Here is a 17,150-nt window from a genome sequence, read left to right as displayed (position 1 = left end):
ACATCTTCCAAGACATGACAGTGATAACAGTTTATATAGTTGTAGTATTATTATTCACATACTTGAATTGTGTGGATTGCTCGTCAGGCAGACAAAATTTCAAGGACTAAACGAAAAATAAGCACACAGTGTATTTTCCTCAAGTTTCCGAAATGAAAGCTCAATCCTCAATCTCTATAATGTACGCTATACAACGAAAGAAACTCTGTTTATCATCGAATTCCATAAAGAAAGGTTCACAGCGGAACCAAGAAAAATAACGGCCAAAATATGGGAACTTAGGCATTAAATTTAATTACAAATTTCGTCCATAAATGATTTTTTCTAATACAATCAAATAAACACATCTGAACCGAAAAGGAAAAAAAAACTGAAAACAGCAGTAAATGTTAAAACAAAAACCCAAAAGAAAGAACTAAAGAGCTATATACAATTTCAACTTAGCCAACTAGTTTACCGGTAAATTTGTTTTCGTTCTTGTAACTTTAATTAATGGAAATCAGTTTATTTCATACACTTCCGTTAAATGAATTCGATATTTGGAGACACAGTTTGGTGCATTGTTTGAAATCTTGTATTTACAACGGCAAACTATACATGTCAACAAATGAAGACAAACTGCCCACAACTGATGATGCAACATGATGACATTTCGATTGACAACTTGATTGCTACAAAAAAGAGTCTCTCTGAGAACTCTGTTACTTACATACACTAAAGGGGCACACCAAAATGTATCCTGAAAGTGAGATCCTTACAACTGGGTGAGTTTGATGAGTGTTTCCAAGCAAAATGTAACGACCAGTCAGTGAGGAAGAACGAAGGAATAAAAACGGCTCACGCCAGGAGGGTAAGCAACTTGATGCTGAGATCATTTTTAGCGGCCAGGATCTCTTCCTGTCTTTTGTTCAGTTGATGAAGTTCTGCGATCATCCCCAAGGCCTCTGCTCTCTTCTGTCTCCGAGTCCTCTTCCTGGCTGCGGCAGAGTCCACCTGTTCTCCTTCCGCTGCCATTGCTGGGATGGTTTCTTGGAGGATGCGAGCGTTGATTTGTTCACTGCAAGGACCATCCGGGAAAGTGACATGGTTAAGTTCAAGCTCCAAAGAAACTGGACTTGGGGGTCACAGCTTTAGGGAAATCTCTTACCTTAGCTCTTCCAAGCTTGTGCCCTCAAACTGCTGAGGTGCTGGAGCCTCCACAATTTGTGGCTCCACCTCTATGGTCTGCTCCACATCTCGGAAGAACGGCCAAGAGATCACTGGGACATACTCCTTCCCATCTCCTGCATCAATGGCCGGCTGATTCAGGAGTCTCTGAAAGAAGAATGGATTCATGAAAGCAGAACGGCAGATCAAGGAAATGACAATAAAATCTTGGATCAAATAGTTTATTCATCAAGTACATGTACAGTGTCCTCAGTTGGTGATCGCTAGACTGGGATTTGATCAAGAGGTTGTTGGATATGCATGTATCCTCTTCGCAACTGATAAATTTCTTTGGTCTCTTACCCTGTAGAGCTGTGACATGTTGTTCCATTTCTTCCGAGCTTGCATTGGAGTCACCTTTCCTGTCAAACCCATCTCTTCTAGAATCACCCTAAAAAAAAAAGAGAGAGAAAGTCAAATGCCAATAAACAAATATACTATAGTAAAATTGATTTGTCATATTTCAATAAAATAAATTGAAGTACCATGACAGATATGATGAGTAATCAAGTATTTGAAACAATTAAGTCATGTATGAAAATAAGATTCCAGAATGGCAAATGTGTTTTATTTTCCGTAATGCTAATTTTCATGATCATTCTTACGCATATGTTTTCTGGATACTGCCCCGCTTTCCTGTGAAAAAGTTGGTGATATATTTCCTGCGAAGTTCAAGGAAACGTCTTGTTTCATCTTCCGACCCTAATTAGGAGAAAAAACAATGCGAAAGGAGTAATACAAACGTTTTAAGACGGTGAAAATAACACTTATAAAAACAGTTGCAGCGGCTGAATCTCAGGCCACTTAAAATTACTGTTTAGGTTCACATCATCCAGACTGGAACAAAACGCAGTTGAGAGGAATTCATCATCATAAGCCGGCAGCCATTACAGCTAAAGCGCACTGTAGGCATACATTACACATCACTAGCTAGTTTTAAGGGTCATGCTATTTAGCGTCAATAAGCCTCAACAGAGTTATACAAGCATATTTATGCAAAGATTTTATTTACAATGTTAAATTAGGCTCCCACATATCAAATTCAGTGTATCACATCTATCTGAAATGATATTTGCGTGTTGAAATTTGAGTGACTAAGTCGGGCCTGTTTGTGCAGTCCGACCGGCTACCATCTTGTTTTTGTGTGGACTGCAGAGGAAAGAAAGATGGCAGCCCCATACACTGAAAACATTTTCGTTTTCCTGCAAGAATCTGGAAGCAAATTCGGTGTTTCTTTTACACAGTGGCAAGTGTTAGAGTCTTTAAAATATGATAAAACCATTTTTAAATCTGTAGAGGGTATTTTCAAGTTGTTGATACTTTGTTGACCCTACTTGTGTGTGTTGATGGTTGTGATGCTTGTTGACGCTAAACAGCATGGCCGAGTTTTATGTTGTGCATGAAAAACTATCTGCTGTTACCTTGAGGTAAATGCAAATGACAGCAAATGTGCCTGTTGATTTGGAAATTTGTCTGACAAAAACTATGTTTAAAAAATAAGTGTTTACTTAAAAAAATTGCAGCGGCCATGAAAACTGTGGTAGTTAATGATGTGAACCTAAAACTAGTAATAGGGCCTAGCCTAAACAGTCACACTCAAATCTAACAAATATAAACCCTTTACAGCTTTAAAATATAGGCCTATTAAAGTATTAGTAAACACACAAAACTCTGAAAAATATGTCTGACCACTGAACTAGGATTAAACTCCATGGCTTGACGGCGTGAATTATTAGCTAGGTCAACATACAACACTACAGAGGGAATAAAATAGAGAAATTTACATTCAGAATTCGGGAGGCGCGGTATTATGCTCGCGTTTATTCCAAATTCCATGCACCTTCAGACCTTCCCCAGACGAGACACCCCCCCCCGGGTCAACGGGGCACGCGTCCCCTACAAACTGCGGTCGGTGAGCGTCGAGCGATCACAACCACTCTGCTTTTGTCAATCTTTCCAACCCTGAATAAAGATGTGTTGAGCTTGCATGGCCTGTACATACATTTATACTGTTCATCCTTCTTCAGTCGCCGGTGACCCGGACCGTACACATGATCAGCTAAAGCAGTACTTTTACTTTTGGGTGAAGCTGTGGTTGACATTCTCCGGTGTGAGGAGTGTTGATTTTCGCTGAAACTTTTTAAAAACTTGCCAGGAACCTAGCTGCTTCCTCGTCCGGCTACAGCTCAAAATGGCGGCAAATCCTGAGCGTAGCATACATTACGTGAACGCTTCACTTGCAAAGCCAAGCCCCATACGTAGCCAGAATTAGCACAATGTGTATAGAACGCCAAAATCACAAAATTAGTTGGAAGCAAACTTGCAGTAAATGTTTCCCTAAAAAGTTCATTTTTAGGAGCAAATGTGCAAACGAACAGCTGCAAATTCCTATATTAATTGATTTTCTGTCCTGTGTATGATCATTTTTTCATAAAATACGTTTTTATACTACATAGATAATTTTTGCGACGACATTCTTTTGGAGCTTAGGCGTTGAATAGTTACTTCACACTTCACTGGTGCATAGCATTCCCACCAGTGCAAACTTACTGAACGGGCACCCGCGAAAGCACGTGTATTTATTTTCCAAGATGGCTGCGCCCACATTTAAGAATCTTCAATCCGGTGACTACGGAAAAATACCGGCTAATCAACATCTGGTGAGATATTTAGTACTTAACTACCTCGGTATACCCGAAGAACGCTTGAAATATTTGAGAAATGCTCCGATTTCAAAGCATTTGGGGCCGGCGCCGGGCCTACCGGGTGTTGATGATCACTGCTGCAGTCAGTCAGTTATGTCAGTGGTAGTGCGGTTGGCGTTTTCAAGTTTTGGGTTACATGTTGGAAACGATCGATCATGATGATCATCGAATGTAATGATTCATCGCTCCCGACCGGTAGAAGTTTTTGAAAAGGGGAAAATGATTGAATGGCAAAGCCCTAGCATGCCTAACTTGCTTGACATGCTTGGCTCACATGTATTGTCATGATTGTAAAGTTAACTTGTTTGAGATTTTTTACTGGATGGAATTGCCACTGACATGCAGCACATTCCGATTGGATCGATGGTCATGACGCATGGCTGTTGTTGGTACTGACATGACAGATTGGGACAATTGCACATACAAAGCTTCAGTACTTGTACTCAAGTCATGCAAGTTGTAGGCCCTAGTACACACATTACAACAGGCACTGTCATGACTGCGACCTGTCCTGCCTGGTATGGTGGTTGTCAGGTCATGATCAGCAGATCAGTGTAGAATCTCATCTATCTGGTTTCATCGTGTCATAAAAACATCTTGTAATCTGATAATCTAAGAGCAGCTTTGGGGGAATGCAGAGCTTTAATAAGAAACTTTAATCACTGAACAGGGAAATTTAGACTTCGACTGTGCTATGGCATCAACACATTTGATAATTTGGTCCTGTTTTCATTTAAGAGAATTCTGAACATTTTGTGCCTGTTTTTTGAAATATGCACCCAGCCTCCACTTGCCATTTTATTCCTTCCCAGCCTCTTCAGGAACTGACTAAACCTCACATTGAGTCATTCAACTATGTAATCAGAGAAGGACTCTCCCTGGCTGTCAGGAACATCTCTCCAGTCGAATTTCAACTCGGGAATGGAGACAGAATAACTCTTGCTTTCAGGGTAAAGAAAAACATAAGTGTCATGCCTTTAAATTGGGAGCAGTAATATCAAGATTGGCATTCCACCTCTTTCATGTATCTATATAGTCTTCCCTAAAACTACGGGGTTCTATGATACTTGAAGGCCCAAACCTTAAAAGCACACAATAGTCAGTGGTTTTTAATGGTGTGTCTGTATAAAGATCCTTGTCAAGATAATGTACATTATTACGGGTAGTCGGGTTGGCAGGGTAGTTCTTTCCTCGCTTTTCACCTTTACGGCCCGGGTTCGATCTATGGCTCGGTCCACACATGGATTGGGTTTTCAGTCCCTACCTGACGCCATGGGTTTTACCCAGAAATTTCCTGTCTGGGCCCAGACAGGAACCCCAGCTGGGGTTTTCCTCCCACCGCTAAAACTGCAACTGCTTTCTATTGTCTTCTCTCTACAGTACAGATGTAGTTAGATGCAGGTCGTTTGGCGGCTGCCTGAGGTACCCTTGTATGCCATCAGCTCAACCACGTTTAAATGTATTCATTGTGCCAATGTCTTCAGTGCACGGTGCATTTGAACATATCTGTATGAAATGTCCCCTTTATAAATGAATACATTATTCTTATTATTACATATGAGGATGGAGTTCGTTAGGATAGTTTGTGTGTGATCACATTTAACCAAGCCTTTTTTATCTTTTGATAATTGATATTTGTGTATTGATTCGTTGCTTTCTTTTGTAAGGATGCCACCATTGGTCTACCCATGATCTCCAATCGTAACCGCTATGCAGCAACAATGAAAGTTTTTCCATCTGAGGTAAGAAGTAAGGTTTCCTTCTAAATATGGAGCTGATTTAATATTTCTGTTGTCATTTATGAGGCGTACAAAATGACCGTTTATCAGCTTGCAAGAGTACATGCACATGCAGCATTCTTTGACTTACACATCTGACCTCCCATCCACCCTCAACTCAGTGGCATTTAGAATGACATATCTGTGGTTGTATTATTTCCAGTGCAGACAGCGAGGGACCACCTATCGGGCCAAGCTGCAGGCAGGGATAGTTTGGAAAAACAGCAGAGGTGGCCAGGGAGGAAAGGATATAGTGATTGGTGAAGTGCCCATCATGGTCAAGGTACCAAGTGCTGAGGATTTTATAGCCATAAGTAATGAATCTTCTTGTACTTCTGTTAGGCACAATTGATTGATCTGTGCAACTTATTGATTGAAACTGTGTGCTATCAGTTAATCAACTGATGCTAATGATTCAGCGTACTTACTAGTCTTCTCCTTCAATAGGCAATCGACAAATTTGTTGGTCAGTCGACCATTTTGTGGAGGAAATGTCCAGTTAAGGTCATTGGTCGTGTTTGTCATCGTGCATTCTCCCAGTCAGAATTTTGTTGGTGGGTTTGTTTATTGGATTGTGCTGTTTTCCATGCAGTCTGACAATTGCAACCTAAGAAAGCTGGCCCCATCTCAGCTGGTTCGTCATCATGAGGAGGCGGAGGAAATGGGTGGATACTTCATCGTCAACGGCATTGAGCGAGTCATCCGGATGCTGGTCATGCCAAGGAGACACTATGTATGTATGCTTAAAAAAAAATTGGGTTATTTCTCTTGATTAGAAATCCCCACTCCTGAGAAATAGCAGTCAACATGGACTAGTGATTCATAATGTAGTCTCCCAGAAGTGAAATAATTAACCTGCTCAAAATGCAACCATGCTTTGATTTTTCTTACCTAGCCAATGGCCATCAGTAGACCAAAGTGGAAGACAAGAGGTCGAGCGTTCACTGAATATGGTGTCACCATGAGATGCGTTAAGAATGACCAGACTTCTTCAGTGAGTACTTACTTCATGATAAGATGTATTGAGGAACTCTAGTTGCTATATCAAGTTCAAAATCCCATGGCTTAGTGTGTTATTTGTCGTGCAGATACCTTGCATTGCGTGTTAGCCAATACTTATCATTGCTCTTCATTTGTCTCCATTCTCAGAATTTAATCCTGCACTATATGAACAATGGAACTATTGTTCTGAGCTTTACGTGCCAGAAGGAGATGTTTTTCATCTCGTTGGTCATGGTTCTTAAGGTATGTGAGCATCACTTAGATGATCCCTCCATGAGTAGTGTTTTAATGAAAACTTTGTTTAATCCGTTGCCGCCATAATGTCAAAGACTCAATAACTTGAGAATGCTAATTTGTCCTGGAAAGGCAGTAAAAGTCAAACTTGGATGCTAAAATGCAGAAAAATGTTTTGTTCGGTTTTGTGGAATGAAAACTTAATTATGAAAATCCTATACATGTATATATTTAACACAATGTATTTGTTCTTAAGTCTGGTCTTAATTCTAACCTAGGCCCTTGTAGATACCACAGACCAACACATCTACAATGAGATGCTGAAAGGAATAGAGCAAGACACCTTCCTCATCGGGTGAGAAGCATTTCGTGATGTTTCCAACTTCCATTTCATCTTTTTGTTGATGTGACTTCTACCGAAAATGTCTCGATGCTAAAGCCAGTGATTTTTCCTTTGGAAACATGACTTTTTAAGGGTCCCATGATCATGGAAAATCCTGGAAAGAAGGTTCCCCACGATCATGGATAACCCTGGAAAGAAGGGTCCCCATTATCATGGATAATCCTGGAAAAAAGTCCTGGAAAAATATGGAAAAGTCTTGGAAAAATGGGGAAAAATAGGATGCCACGGAATCCTGTAGTCAGAGGTAAAAGTCACGGAAAGCCATGAACAGCAAGCTAATGCATGGGCTGCCTGATGTGATCAGTGGAATAATGATACATTGACAGGCTGTTTCCTTTCAGTCTGTAGAAGTGGCTATGACAGTCTTCCATTTCACAATACCAAATGAGTTTTCTCTGTAAGATGGCATAAAATGTCACAGAAATTGTCATAATGAAGTCCTAGAAAATTTGTGGGAAACCTATTTTTATACTTGACCCTTTGGCCAATTTCGATCAGCATCACCATTATTTCTGTCCTGTGCTGCATGCCAGTAGGAAGGTTGTATCAATGCGGCAGTGTTAGTAGCGTGGGGTTATTCAGTTGGTCTTGTCCCCTATCCCCCACTGTCCAGTTGTGTGACTGAGATGCTCCGTCAAGCCCAATCTCAGGACCTGACTACACATCACAGCATCCTGAGTTTCATTGGTGAGCAGTTCCGAGTCAAGCTGGGACTCCCCGACTGGTACTCGGCAGATGAGGTTGCCCGGTTCCTCCTCCGTCAGCACATCTGCATCCACCTGGACTCCAACATTGATAAATTTAACACTCTCATGTGAGTGCCGTTTTGTCATGCTTTCCTGAGCTGTGAGTGAAGCTGATTATACAGAAGAAATTATGGTTCCTGAAAGTTATGTTTTCCACTCAACAAAATCAACAACTATGATTTCTTGGACAGCTTCAGCCTTTCTGTTTCTTGCTTTACCACTGACTTTGTGCTTTCTTTCCACATAGCTTGATGGCAAGGAAACTGTTCTCCTTTGCTCGAGGACAGTGTTCGGCAGATAATGCAGACAGCCCCATGAATCAAGAAGTCTTACTTGCTGGACATCTCTACCAAATGGTCTTGAAGGTAGGGCCAATAAACCCCTCACATTCATGCTCATAGTTTGTGGGCATACACACCCAACAGGCATGTTCACGAAAACCATCAGGATCAACAATTTCTTTGAATGGCAGAAACTGTGCCATAATGATTTTATGATATGTTGTCCTTTGTAACTGAGTAACGTGATATGTGGTGTGATTGTTCATCATCTTTTCTTGAAAGGAAAAAATGGAGTCGTGGCTACAGAATGTAAAGTTGACTATCCTAAAGAAAGCAAACAACTCAGCTAGCAACTTTATACTGACTAAAGGTAAAGGAATAAATGTTTACATAGATCGGTTTTATTTCTCTCATTTTTAAAGCACAGTTCAGTAGATTGTACTGTAATAAATAGCTTGGTGAGAATAGTTTTCAGAAGAATGAAAGATCAAAAGATAATTAACATATCCCTTAAATTACAATATTTTTCCTACTTTTTCTTCTCTTCAGCCAACCTGGATAACGTTCTGAAAACTGTTAGTGATCTCACACGGCCAATGGAATATCTTCTGGCCACAGGGAACTTGGTTTCCAAGACAGGACTTGGACTCATGCAGGTACCGATGGAACAATGGGATAGCTCTGAGAATCTTTGGGATATTCTACTTAGAAGTAATGTCTGTTGCGTTTTAGGACACACACTTTTCCTTCGGGAGTAGCCAGGAAATACCGGATACTCCTATACTAACTAAGGAACTACCCTATTCGGTTGAGAGGAATGTGTGCTATAGCTGGGAAGTTACTCTCTTCCAAATGGAGCATCCCAAGAGCATTCTGCATTTATGAGAAACTTCATGTTTAAAAAGACTTGACAAAGTAACATGCTTTAGGCTTCATTGTACTTGCTGTACAAGCTGAGCTGCGAGTGCTACACATTGCTGGACAATTAAAATTAAACCAATTAGTAGAGTCCTTTTCTTGCTCAGTAAATGGAAGAATTATTTTTGCAAATCTTGTCCTAACAGTCTGTTATGCTCTTCGCTCACTCAGACCTCGGGACTGACGGTCGTTGCTGACAAACTCAACTTCATGCGCTTTCTGTCTCACTTCCGCTGCGTCCATCGAGGCTCATTCTTCTCCGAGATGAGAACTACATCAGTCAGGAAACTCCTTCCCGAGGCTTGGGGTAAGGGATTTTAGAAAAGAAGATACTAACCCAGGAACATTTTCTTAATCGATTGTTATCTTGCTGTCAGTTCCTCATTTCAACTTTGTTTATTTTCACAAGGGTTCCTGTGCCCTGTTCACACCCCTGACGGCGCACCGTGCGGTCTCATGAACCACCTAGCTGCTACCTGTCAGGTGACCAACACTCAGCCAATGACAACGCACCTGCCCCGCCTACTCAGCTCTCTTGGCATGGCCCCGTTGGATGGTCCACCTCCTACTTCAGTTGTAGACTGCTATGAGGTTGTCATGGATGGGCGTGTCTTAGGATTGGTTGCCAAGGATGTGGCTCCTGAACTAACTGACAGATTGAGGACACTAAAGGCAAAAGAAGAAAAAGGGGTGGGTACAATTTTGGGGGGGGTGTACGGGGAGTGGCACATGCAGAAAGTAGTTACAGTGTTCAAATGATTGGAATCCTCTTTGCAGATACCAGCAACACTTGAAGTTGTCTTAGTTCCCATGACGAAACATGCCAGCCAATACCCAGGCCTCTTCTTGTTCACAACGCCCGCACGGCTCATGCGACCGGTCTTCAATCTAGCAACCCAATCAACGCATCTGATTGGCACCTTGGAACAGGTGTATCTGAACATCGCAGTCACACCAAAGGAAATACATGAAGGGGTAAGTGCTGTAGACTTTGTCCAATCCTGGCATATAGGTTCTTTTCATTTGTGTAAATGGCACCAAATCTCCTATAAGTTGCCAGCTGTTGAAGACATTGAGATAGTTTGAAGTTCATGTGATAACTAGAGATGAACGATCAATCAAGTAGATTTTCAGTCATGCACTTTCAAAAATATGGATGTTTCAACTTTATGCATATTTCTCTGAAATGCCCGAAGCAAGTCCGATGGTCAGATCACTCCATGGTCAAAAGTAGTAATGACACTCTATTTCAGCCAGATGAGTTGCTTTCTGACAGTTGATACGAGCAAGATACTAAGCTCTTTGTAAATGTGACTTCCAATAGGAGACAACCCACATGGAGTTGAGTGAATCTGGCATTCTGAGTGCAGTCGCCAGCTTGACGCCATTTTCCGATTTCAATCAGAGTCCACGTAACATGTACCAGTGCCAGGTGTGTACTTGAAGTACAAGAAAGGTGAAGGGGAGGGGGAGAAACACGGGATTGAGGAAATGTCTGAAAACTTGGAACATTCTCGTTAAAACTGGAGCACTTCTTTCAGTAAGACCATGAGTTGCCATCGGGTACGCATTGCATTTTCATTTTGTTCCCGGTGTGAACAGGTTTTCTGAGGTAAAGCCTGCAAAGGCATTGGCCACAATTTAGGAACATGCATTGTTCCTTAGCTGCTGCTAATAGGAACAGCAGATTTTCTCGAATAGAACAAACACAATTCTTGTTGGAATGTTTTCTAGCATTTCAACTTACGAGCACCCAATAGTGGAAACTGTACCAAGTTATTGGCTTCAGTGGGCACAAATCCGATATTAGGAAATTGGTGAAAATTAGTTATAAGTCTTTCGTCTTTAAACTTTTAGACTAAAGTAGTTACCATTGCGTGTCTTTTGCAAACAGATGGGCAAACAGACCATGGGTGTCCCATGCCACACTCTGCAATATCGCAATGACCACAAGATGTACCGTCTACAGACCCCGCAGTCACCTGTTGTCAGACCTCACGCCTACGACCATTATAACTTTGATGAATACCCACTGGGGACTAACGCCGTTGTTGCTGTCATCTCTTACACGGTATGGTGATATTCCTTCAAGGACGACCAACTTGTTATTTTCACAGATGTGCTGAATAGATTTTCTTAAAAGTGTCCACTTTGCCGCTTAACTAAAAAAAAGCACACCATGTGAACTTTTGAGAATACAGAAACAGTTGAAGTCAATTTCAGAATGTGACATTCAGTCTGATGTCCATGCATTTATTCCTGCCTTAATTCTACACACTTACAGTTGCCATAAATACCTGATTATTCTGAAAGTTTTTAATTTACCTCAATTCCCCAAATCTCTTACTCTCTACAGGGTTACGACATGGAAGATGCCATGATACTCAACAAGTCATCCGTGGAGAGAGGGTTCTGCCACGGAACTATCTACAAGACCGAAGAAATTGACCTCAAGAAAAAGAGCCGTGGCTCAACTAAGTATCAAGTCACACTCACGTTTGGTGAGTTTCCAGCTCTGTCTCATATTATTCAAACTTGGCAGTGTTTTCATGTTAACTTGAAGAATTTAAACAGATGTGCAGTTGTATTCAGACTTGGATCATTCTGGTTTGACGATAACGACTCAGGGATGTCTACATGCCTGTTTTATGTACTGTATTGTAGAACATTGAGAGACCAAGAAAAGAGGGTAAGTGAAAGACTGTAACTGTTTTGGGGTTAATATCTTAAACCTGTTCCCAGGTTGTGATGTCCAGGACCCAAGAGCAAAAGGAATGCTAGATGTTGATGGGTTTCCACCCATAGGTACTGTGATAAATCCTGGAGATCCCTTCTACAGGTGAGTCAACTCCAGCCTTCTTTGAAGCTGCTTTGGCTTAAGCTCTTGAGATTCTAGGAGCAGGGTGCCAGCGGCCTGGGAGAAGTCATGGAAATTTGTTTTTGTTTTCCAGGCCTGGAAAAGTCATGGAATTTTGTAAAAATAAAAAAAGTCTTGGAAAGTCATGGAATTTTTTAATTACTGTGAGTGATTTTTTATTATCTGAAATAGGTGCATAAAATGCATGATTTTATCCGCAACTTTAAAAGTTTGACTATTTCTAAGAAATTGCGTTCTTGGGTCATGGATTTCCACAAACTGGTCAGGGAAAAGTCATAGAATTTAATTGTCCTTAAGGTGCTGGAACCCTATAGGAGAGGTTGGACAATTCAGAAAGTTGTTCAGCACCCATCTCTCCTCATGAGGATTAAACTCTTTACTTACAGCAAGGTCAGCTCATAACGGTGACTGTTAAAGACAAAGATCAAAGAAACCAAGACAAGGTCAGTGGTTACCTTGGCAATGCTCTCAGTTCGTTTTTCTACCTTATTTTGTTTCAATTTCCAGTTTTTTAGATTTGGAGACTCGTCAGTACAGGGTGGAGCGATACAGTGGTATGGAGACCGGTGTGGTTGACAATGTTAAACTCACAGGGAATGATGATGGGAACCAGGAATGTCAGAAGGCTTACATACAGCTCCGGATACAGGTGCAATAGACGATAGGAAAGTTCTCCAAGAATATGGCGTATGTTTAAAGTAAGACTTGTAAGTATTTAAGATGACCAGTATAAGACTTAAGTGATAGCTCCTCCAATCAATTGCCTTGACTTGGGGATATTTTGTAGAGGAACCCAATCATCGGGGACAAGTTTTCCAGTCGGCATGGACAGAAAGGGATCTGTAGTCAGCGATGGCCGGCGGAGAACATGCCATTCACAGAGAGCGGAATGACTCCTGATATCATCTTCAATCCACACGGCTTTCCTTCCAGAATGACCATCGGTATGTAAGTGTAGCGCCCCCTGTAGACTAGGTTCAGATAAGCAGTAGTAACAACATGCACTGCGGCCTTGATGAAACTGTGCAGGTTGAACCATTTTAGTTCCACAGGTTTCATAGAAGGGCCGGTTGTCAAAATTCCATTTAAGGAAATTCTCAAGGATGTGTTAGTTCCAATTTATTTTAAACATCTTTGTTCATTACGTGTCATTTTTCAGGCATGATGATTGAGAGCATGGCAGGCAAGTCAAGCTGCCTTCACGGTCTCTGCCACGATGCTACGCCGTTCACATTCTCTGAAGACCAACCCGCTGTAGATTACTTTGGAAGACTGTTGTGCGCAGGTAAACTGCAAAGAAGATGAAAATGTTCATGTGTTTTGTTCCAGAGATTTGACTCTCAATGTTGCTGGCTGTGTTTGTGAATTTTAGCCAAAGATGATGCAATCATACAGGTATCTTCAGGGTCAGTGTTTCTTGAAAAGATGTCTGTGAGTTAGCAACATTTTTCATGTCCGACGATTTCTCATTCCAAGATTTGATCTGATTTTCTTATAACCCCAGCTGGGTATAATTACCATGGTACAGAAAGAATGTACAGTGGAGTGACAGGGGTGGAGCTAGAGGCAGATATCTTTGTGGGCGTCGTGTACTACCAGCGACTGAGGCACATGGTGTCTGACAAGTTTCAAGTAAGACAAATTGCTGTGTTGTCACCGGCTAAATTCACTATGAGTAGAAGTTACTCTGATGTCGAGCCCTGATGGATAGAAACATTCCTCTGTCCTTGTACTCTGTCAGTCTTTAATACTGATTCAGAGACTGGCCAGTCAAGCCAGTGTCTGCCGGAGGTATCCACTTCTCACGCTCAGGAACATCGTTGCAGCTGAGTCACAAGTCGCTCTAAGTCCATCCCTAGCCATTATGCAGTCAGTGACTTGTGACTGGACTTGTGTGAGGACTATGAGATTGACAGATTGTTCCTATGTCTTCACTTTCACCAGGTGCGTTCCACCGGACCCATAGATGTCCTAACTCACCAGCCAATCAAAGGAAGGAAACGTGCCGGAGGTATCCGCTTTGGTGAGATGGAACGAGACTCCCTCCTTGCACATGGAACATCCTTCTTGCTCCAAGACAGACTACTCAACTGCTCTGATAAGAGTATGGTAAGGACCAAGAAAAAACATGCTCAGGATTGTGCGTCTTAGGAATACTCGCCTTTTACTTCATGCTTTGCAATTTTATAAAAATCTTCCAAGTATTTATGTTTTAAGCTACCGATTCAGTAATTCTGAAGTGCTATGCATCTCAGTAATCCAAGATGGTAGCTTCTGAGTATTTTAAGTGTTAACTGAATCCATCAACTCGCCTTTTTCCTGCAGAGCCATGTGTGTACAAAGTGCGGCACCATCTTAGGCATAAATCTTGACAAGCGCAGTGCACAGCATGACGACGACGGCATTAATAGCGCCCTCTTTGGCTCCAACCAGAAATGGACCTGTAGCACGTGTCGGTCAGTTGATCACATTGATGTTATCACGATACCATATGTCTTCAAATACTTGGTAGCTGAGCTGTCGGCCATGAATGTGAAAGTCAGACTGGACGTCAAGTGAAGGCCTGCCTAACTGGACAAAAATCATGGAGCAACTACACAGCATAATTGTGTCATCTGTGCCAAGTTTTGCCCACATTTTGCATGGGGTCAATCTATTTACTCTCTTCATGGGTTGGATCATCATGTTCTGCCCAAATTTGGAATCTCCCATGTCACAGTATTCCATATCTTCTTAATATTGCTTGAAGTATCCCACGCCAATCACTGAATAATAGTTCATTCTCTAATATATTTTGACTCAGCAGATATAGTTTGCTACCTGTTTGTTTTTGAACATGTAAGATATACATAGTTATAACACTTTATGACTATAGGCCTATATGATTATATGACTATACTACTACGACTATATCGCATTTGCAGAGATTGTAGTAATGGATCATTGAGTTCTGTCACAATTACCAAGGTTGTCTTAAAGGGTAGCTGCATCTGCAATCAATGTTTTTGATTACAAACCTTTAAAATGCACCTTTATGCGTCGGTAAACTTTATTTTTAACTTTGGTTTCACTATTTCAAAGGGTATTTTAATGCCTTTTGATTTTTTGTGCTAATGGGATTTCCATATTCATGAGCAAAACTGTGATGTCATGCCAGGGAGAAGCCTCCATGTTCCATTGGTTTGTACACAAAAAGTGGTGCATTTTGCAGATTTGTCTCCCATTTTACACTTCACTTGATTGGAAGTTCTAAAGATTCTTCAAAATCTGCCGTAATTTTTTTCAACACGAAAACGTGTGTGTGTGGATGATTCAATGGCCCATCCCCCAGGTCAAAGGTTGGGTGGATGTATACCCCACATCCACCGTGATTTTCGCGCCAGTACCATAATAAAACTGCATTTACAGGTGCATGTTCACGTAATTTTTGTTGCTTGTGGACTTTTGGAAAGGAAATAGCCAAGGTTAAAGATACTGACAATGGTCAAAAGAGGAACCAGCCACAGCCAGGAGCTTCCGGGATTTCTAAATGCAAGGATGTTTTTGCTTGATATATAAGCAAAGTAGTTTGGAAACAAGCGAACAGTAACATTTTATGTCGGCCATCAAGCAGCAGTTGTCGTAAATTCGATTTCTTTGGCATTTTATTTGTCTCCAGCATGTTATTTGTGGCGCTTTATAATTCCACTGTTCAGACGGTTCATTCAAGTAATCATGGACGCTTCCCTTTGCGCGTTTGCGATGAGGAATCACATGATTGCATTTCCATGGTAACTACTGAAAGCTTATGTGTTGTGAAAGGGAAAAGATGAATGTAAAACTATATCTTAATTGCAATGAGTGTGAGTTGCTTTGCCAAAAATTGCTTTTTTGCCTCGCAGTGTGCAAAGAAAAAGTTGAGAAAGGCTCCACACGGGCCACTTTTCTTGTCATTGTGTATTAATGGCGAATTTACCAAGTCCAAGTCGCTTTAAGGAATTAATTGCCTGCTTCGGGTCATTTATTTCAATTCTATCAAGATAAAATTAGACTGTGTTAGCGAAGTCAATCAGTGATGTACGCCTCCATTGTTTGTTTCCATGGAATAGGGATGGTGTGACTTTTGTATGGTGTTCTAAAGCGGACAGGCAAATGTCGTGTGTGTGAGTTGGACAGTCGTGTTTGTGAGTTTGAACGTCGTGTCTGTGAGTTTGAACTTCGTGTCTGTGAGTTTGAACGTCGTGTGAAATGGAAAGTCGTGTTTGTGAGTTGGAAATTTGTGTTTGTGAGTTTGAACGTCTTGTGTGTGAATTTTAACGTCGTGTGAGTTGGAAAGTCGTGTTTGTGAGTTTGAACGTCGTGTTTGTGAGTTTGAACTTCGTGTCTGCGAGTTTGAACTTCGTGTTTTTGAGTTTGAACGTCGTGTGTGTGAGTGGTCAGGGCCAATTTCACGGATCACGAGCATGATTTTTTCCCTCGATACAATGATTACTGAGACACATATAATATATCATGATACCCACACAAGTTTGAATGATAAACGTAAATGTGATATTCATGCGCCGCCCTTAACATTTACCATCCAAGTATTCGAGTTTTGTATTGAAAAAAAAGGGATACTCGATGCTAAAAGGCATCGGAGCGTTTGAGATGTTTTTGGCAGTTGGCATGGTCGTTAATTTGTACGGGGGATAAGTCAGTTTTTAATTTTGTTTGTTACTCTTTGTGTATGTCTACATTGGATGACTTTGTTCGTGAATGGTAAATCACTCAAAACCATCTCAAACCATCTCAGAACTCGTCCGGGACATTTAAGTTGCGGATGGCAACACTGACTTAAACCACAAGAAGCCCTGCATTTGTCCCGGACGTGTTCCGGAGGAATTTTCATAAGCAACTTGTCAACCGTTAACGGCTGTTTACATTTGGCCTCATTGCAACCCACACAACAGGTGGCCCACATAAATGGCGCTATTGTAATGTTTACTTCGAGTAGAATTGACACACCGTGTGTCTTTGA

The 17,150-nt window shown here is 41.3% G+C and overlaps 2 protein-coding genes across 2 annotated transcripts; one reads left to right on the top strand and one right to left on the bottom strand.

Moving 5' to 3' along the window:
* Nucleotides 1-30: 30 nt before the first annotated feature.
* LOC110976948 (uncharacterized) lies at nucleotides 31-3,433 on the bottom strand. The gene is made up of 5 exons (XM_022230687.2): nucleotides 3,209-3,433; nucleotides 1,812-1,908; nucleotides 1,510-1,597; nucleotides 1,148-1,314; nucleotides 31-1,057 (listed from the first exon to the last, which is right to left on the bottom strand). Exons 1-5 carry the CDS (start codon nucleotides 3,306-3,308, stop codon nucleotides 838-840), a joined length of 672 nt encoding a protein of 223 aa, XP_022086379.1. The 5' UTR covers nucleotides 3,309-3,433; the 3' UTR covers nucleotides 31-837.
* A 215-nt stretch (nucleotides 3,434-3,648) lies between these two features.
* On the top strand, nucleotides 3,649-16,199 carry polr1b (RNA polymerase I subunit B). The gene is made up of 25 exons (XM_022231471.2): nucleotides 3,649-3,866; nucleotides 4,724-4,861; nucleotides 5,579-5,653; nucleotides 5,853-5,972; nucleotides 6,282-6,422; nucleotides 6,585-6,683; nucleotides 6,839-6,934; nucleotides 7,204-7,280; nucleotides 7,942-8,142; nucleotides 8,322-8,439; nucleotides 8,638-8,725; nucleotides 8,905-9,011; nucleotides 9,445-9,580; nucleotides 9,683-9,963; nucleotides 10,051-10,248; nucleotides 10,598-10,705; nucleotides 11,168-11,344; nucleotides 11,630-11,774; nucleotides 12,016-12,112; nucleotides 12,659-12,800; nucleotides 12,939-13,095; nucleotides 13,311-13,436; nucleotides 13,656-13,783; nucleotides 14,096-14,260; nucleotides 14,477-16,199. The coding sequence occupies exons 1-25, from the start codon at nucleotides 3,798-3,800 to the stop codon at nucleotides 14,708-14,710; spliced, it is 3,423 nt and encodes a 1,140-aa protein (XP_022087163.2). The 5' UTR covers nucleotides 3,649-3,797; the 3' UTR covers nucleotides 14,711-16,199.
* Nucleotides 16,200-17,150: the final 951 nt, after the last annotated feature.

Source organism: Acanthaster planci, linkage group LG17 (genome assembly GCF_054643075.1).
Source record: "Acanthaster planci isolate LZ-2023a linkage group LG17, COTS_SCS, whole genome shotgun sequence".
NCBI lineage: Eukaryota > Metazoa > Echinodermata > Asteroidea > Valvatida > Acanthasteridae > Acanthaster > Acanthaster planci.
This window is presented reverse-complemented; position numbering and strand designations above follow the sequence as displayed.

What these genes read in the sequence shown, in the direction of transcription:
- LOC110976948 (XM_022230687.2), bottom strand. Translation starts at nt 3,308, where the DNA reads ATGTCAACCACAGCTTCACCCAAAAGTAAAAGTACTGCTTTAGCTGAT. An exon ending in AGTATCCAGAAAACATATGC is followed by an intron (nt 1,598 to 1,811) that starts GTAAGAATGATC and finishes TTTTTTTTTTAG; the next exon opens with GGTGATTCTAGAAGAGATGG. An exon ending in ACAAGCTTGGAAGAGCTAAG is followed by an intron (nt 1,058 to 1,147) that starts GTAAGAGATTTC and finishes TGGTCCTTGCAG; the next exon opens with TGAACAAATCAACGCTCGCA.
- polr1b (XM_022231471.2), top strand. Translation starts at nt 3,798, where the DNA reads ATGGCTGCGCCCACATTTAAGAATCTTCAATCCGGTGACTACGGAAAA. An exon ending in CAAAGGAAATACATGAAGGG is followed by an intron (nt 10,249 to 10,597) that starts GTAAGTGCTGTA and finishes GACTTCCAATAG; the next exon opens with GAGACAACCCACATGGAGTT. An exon ending in TCAAGTCACACTCACGTTTG is followed by an intron (nt 11,775 to 12,015) that starts GTGAGTTTCCAG and finishes ACCTGTTCCCAG; the next exon opens with GTTGTGATGTCCAGGACCCA.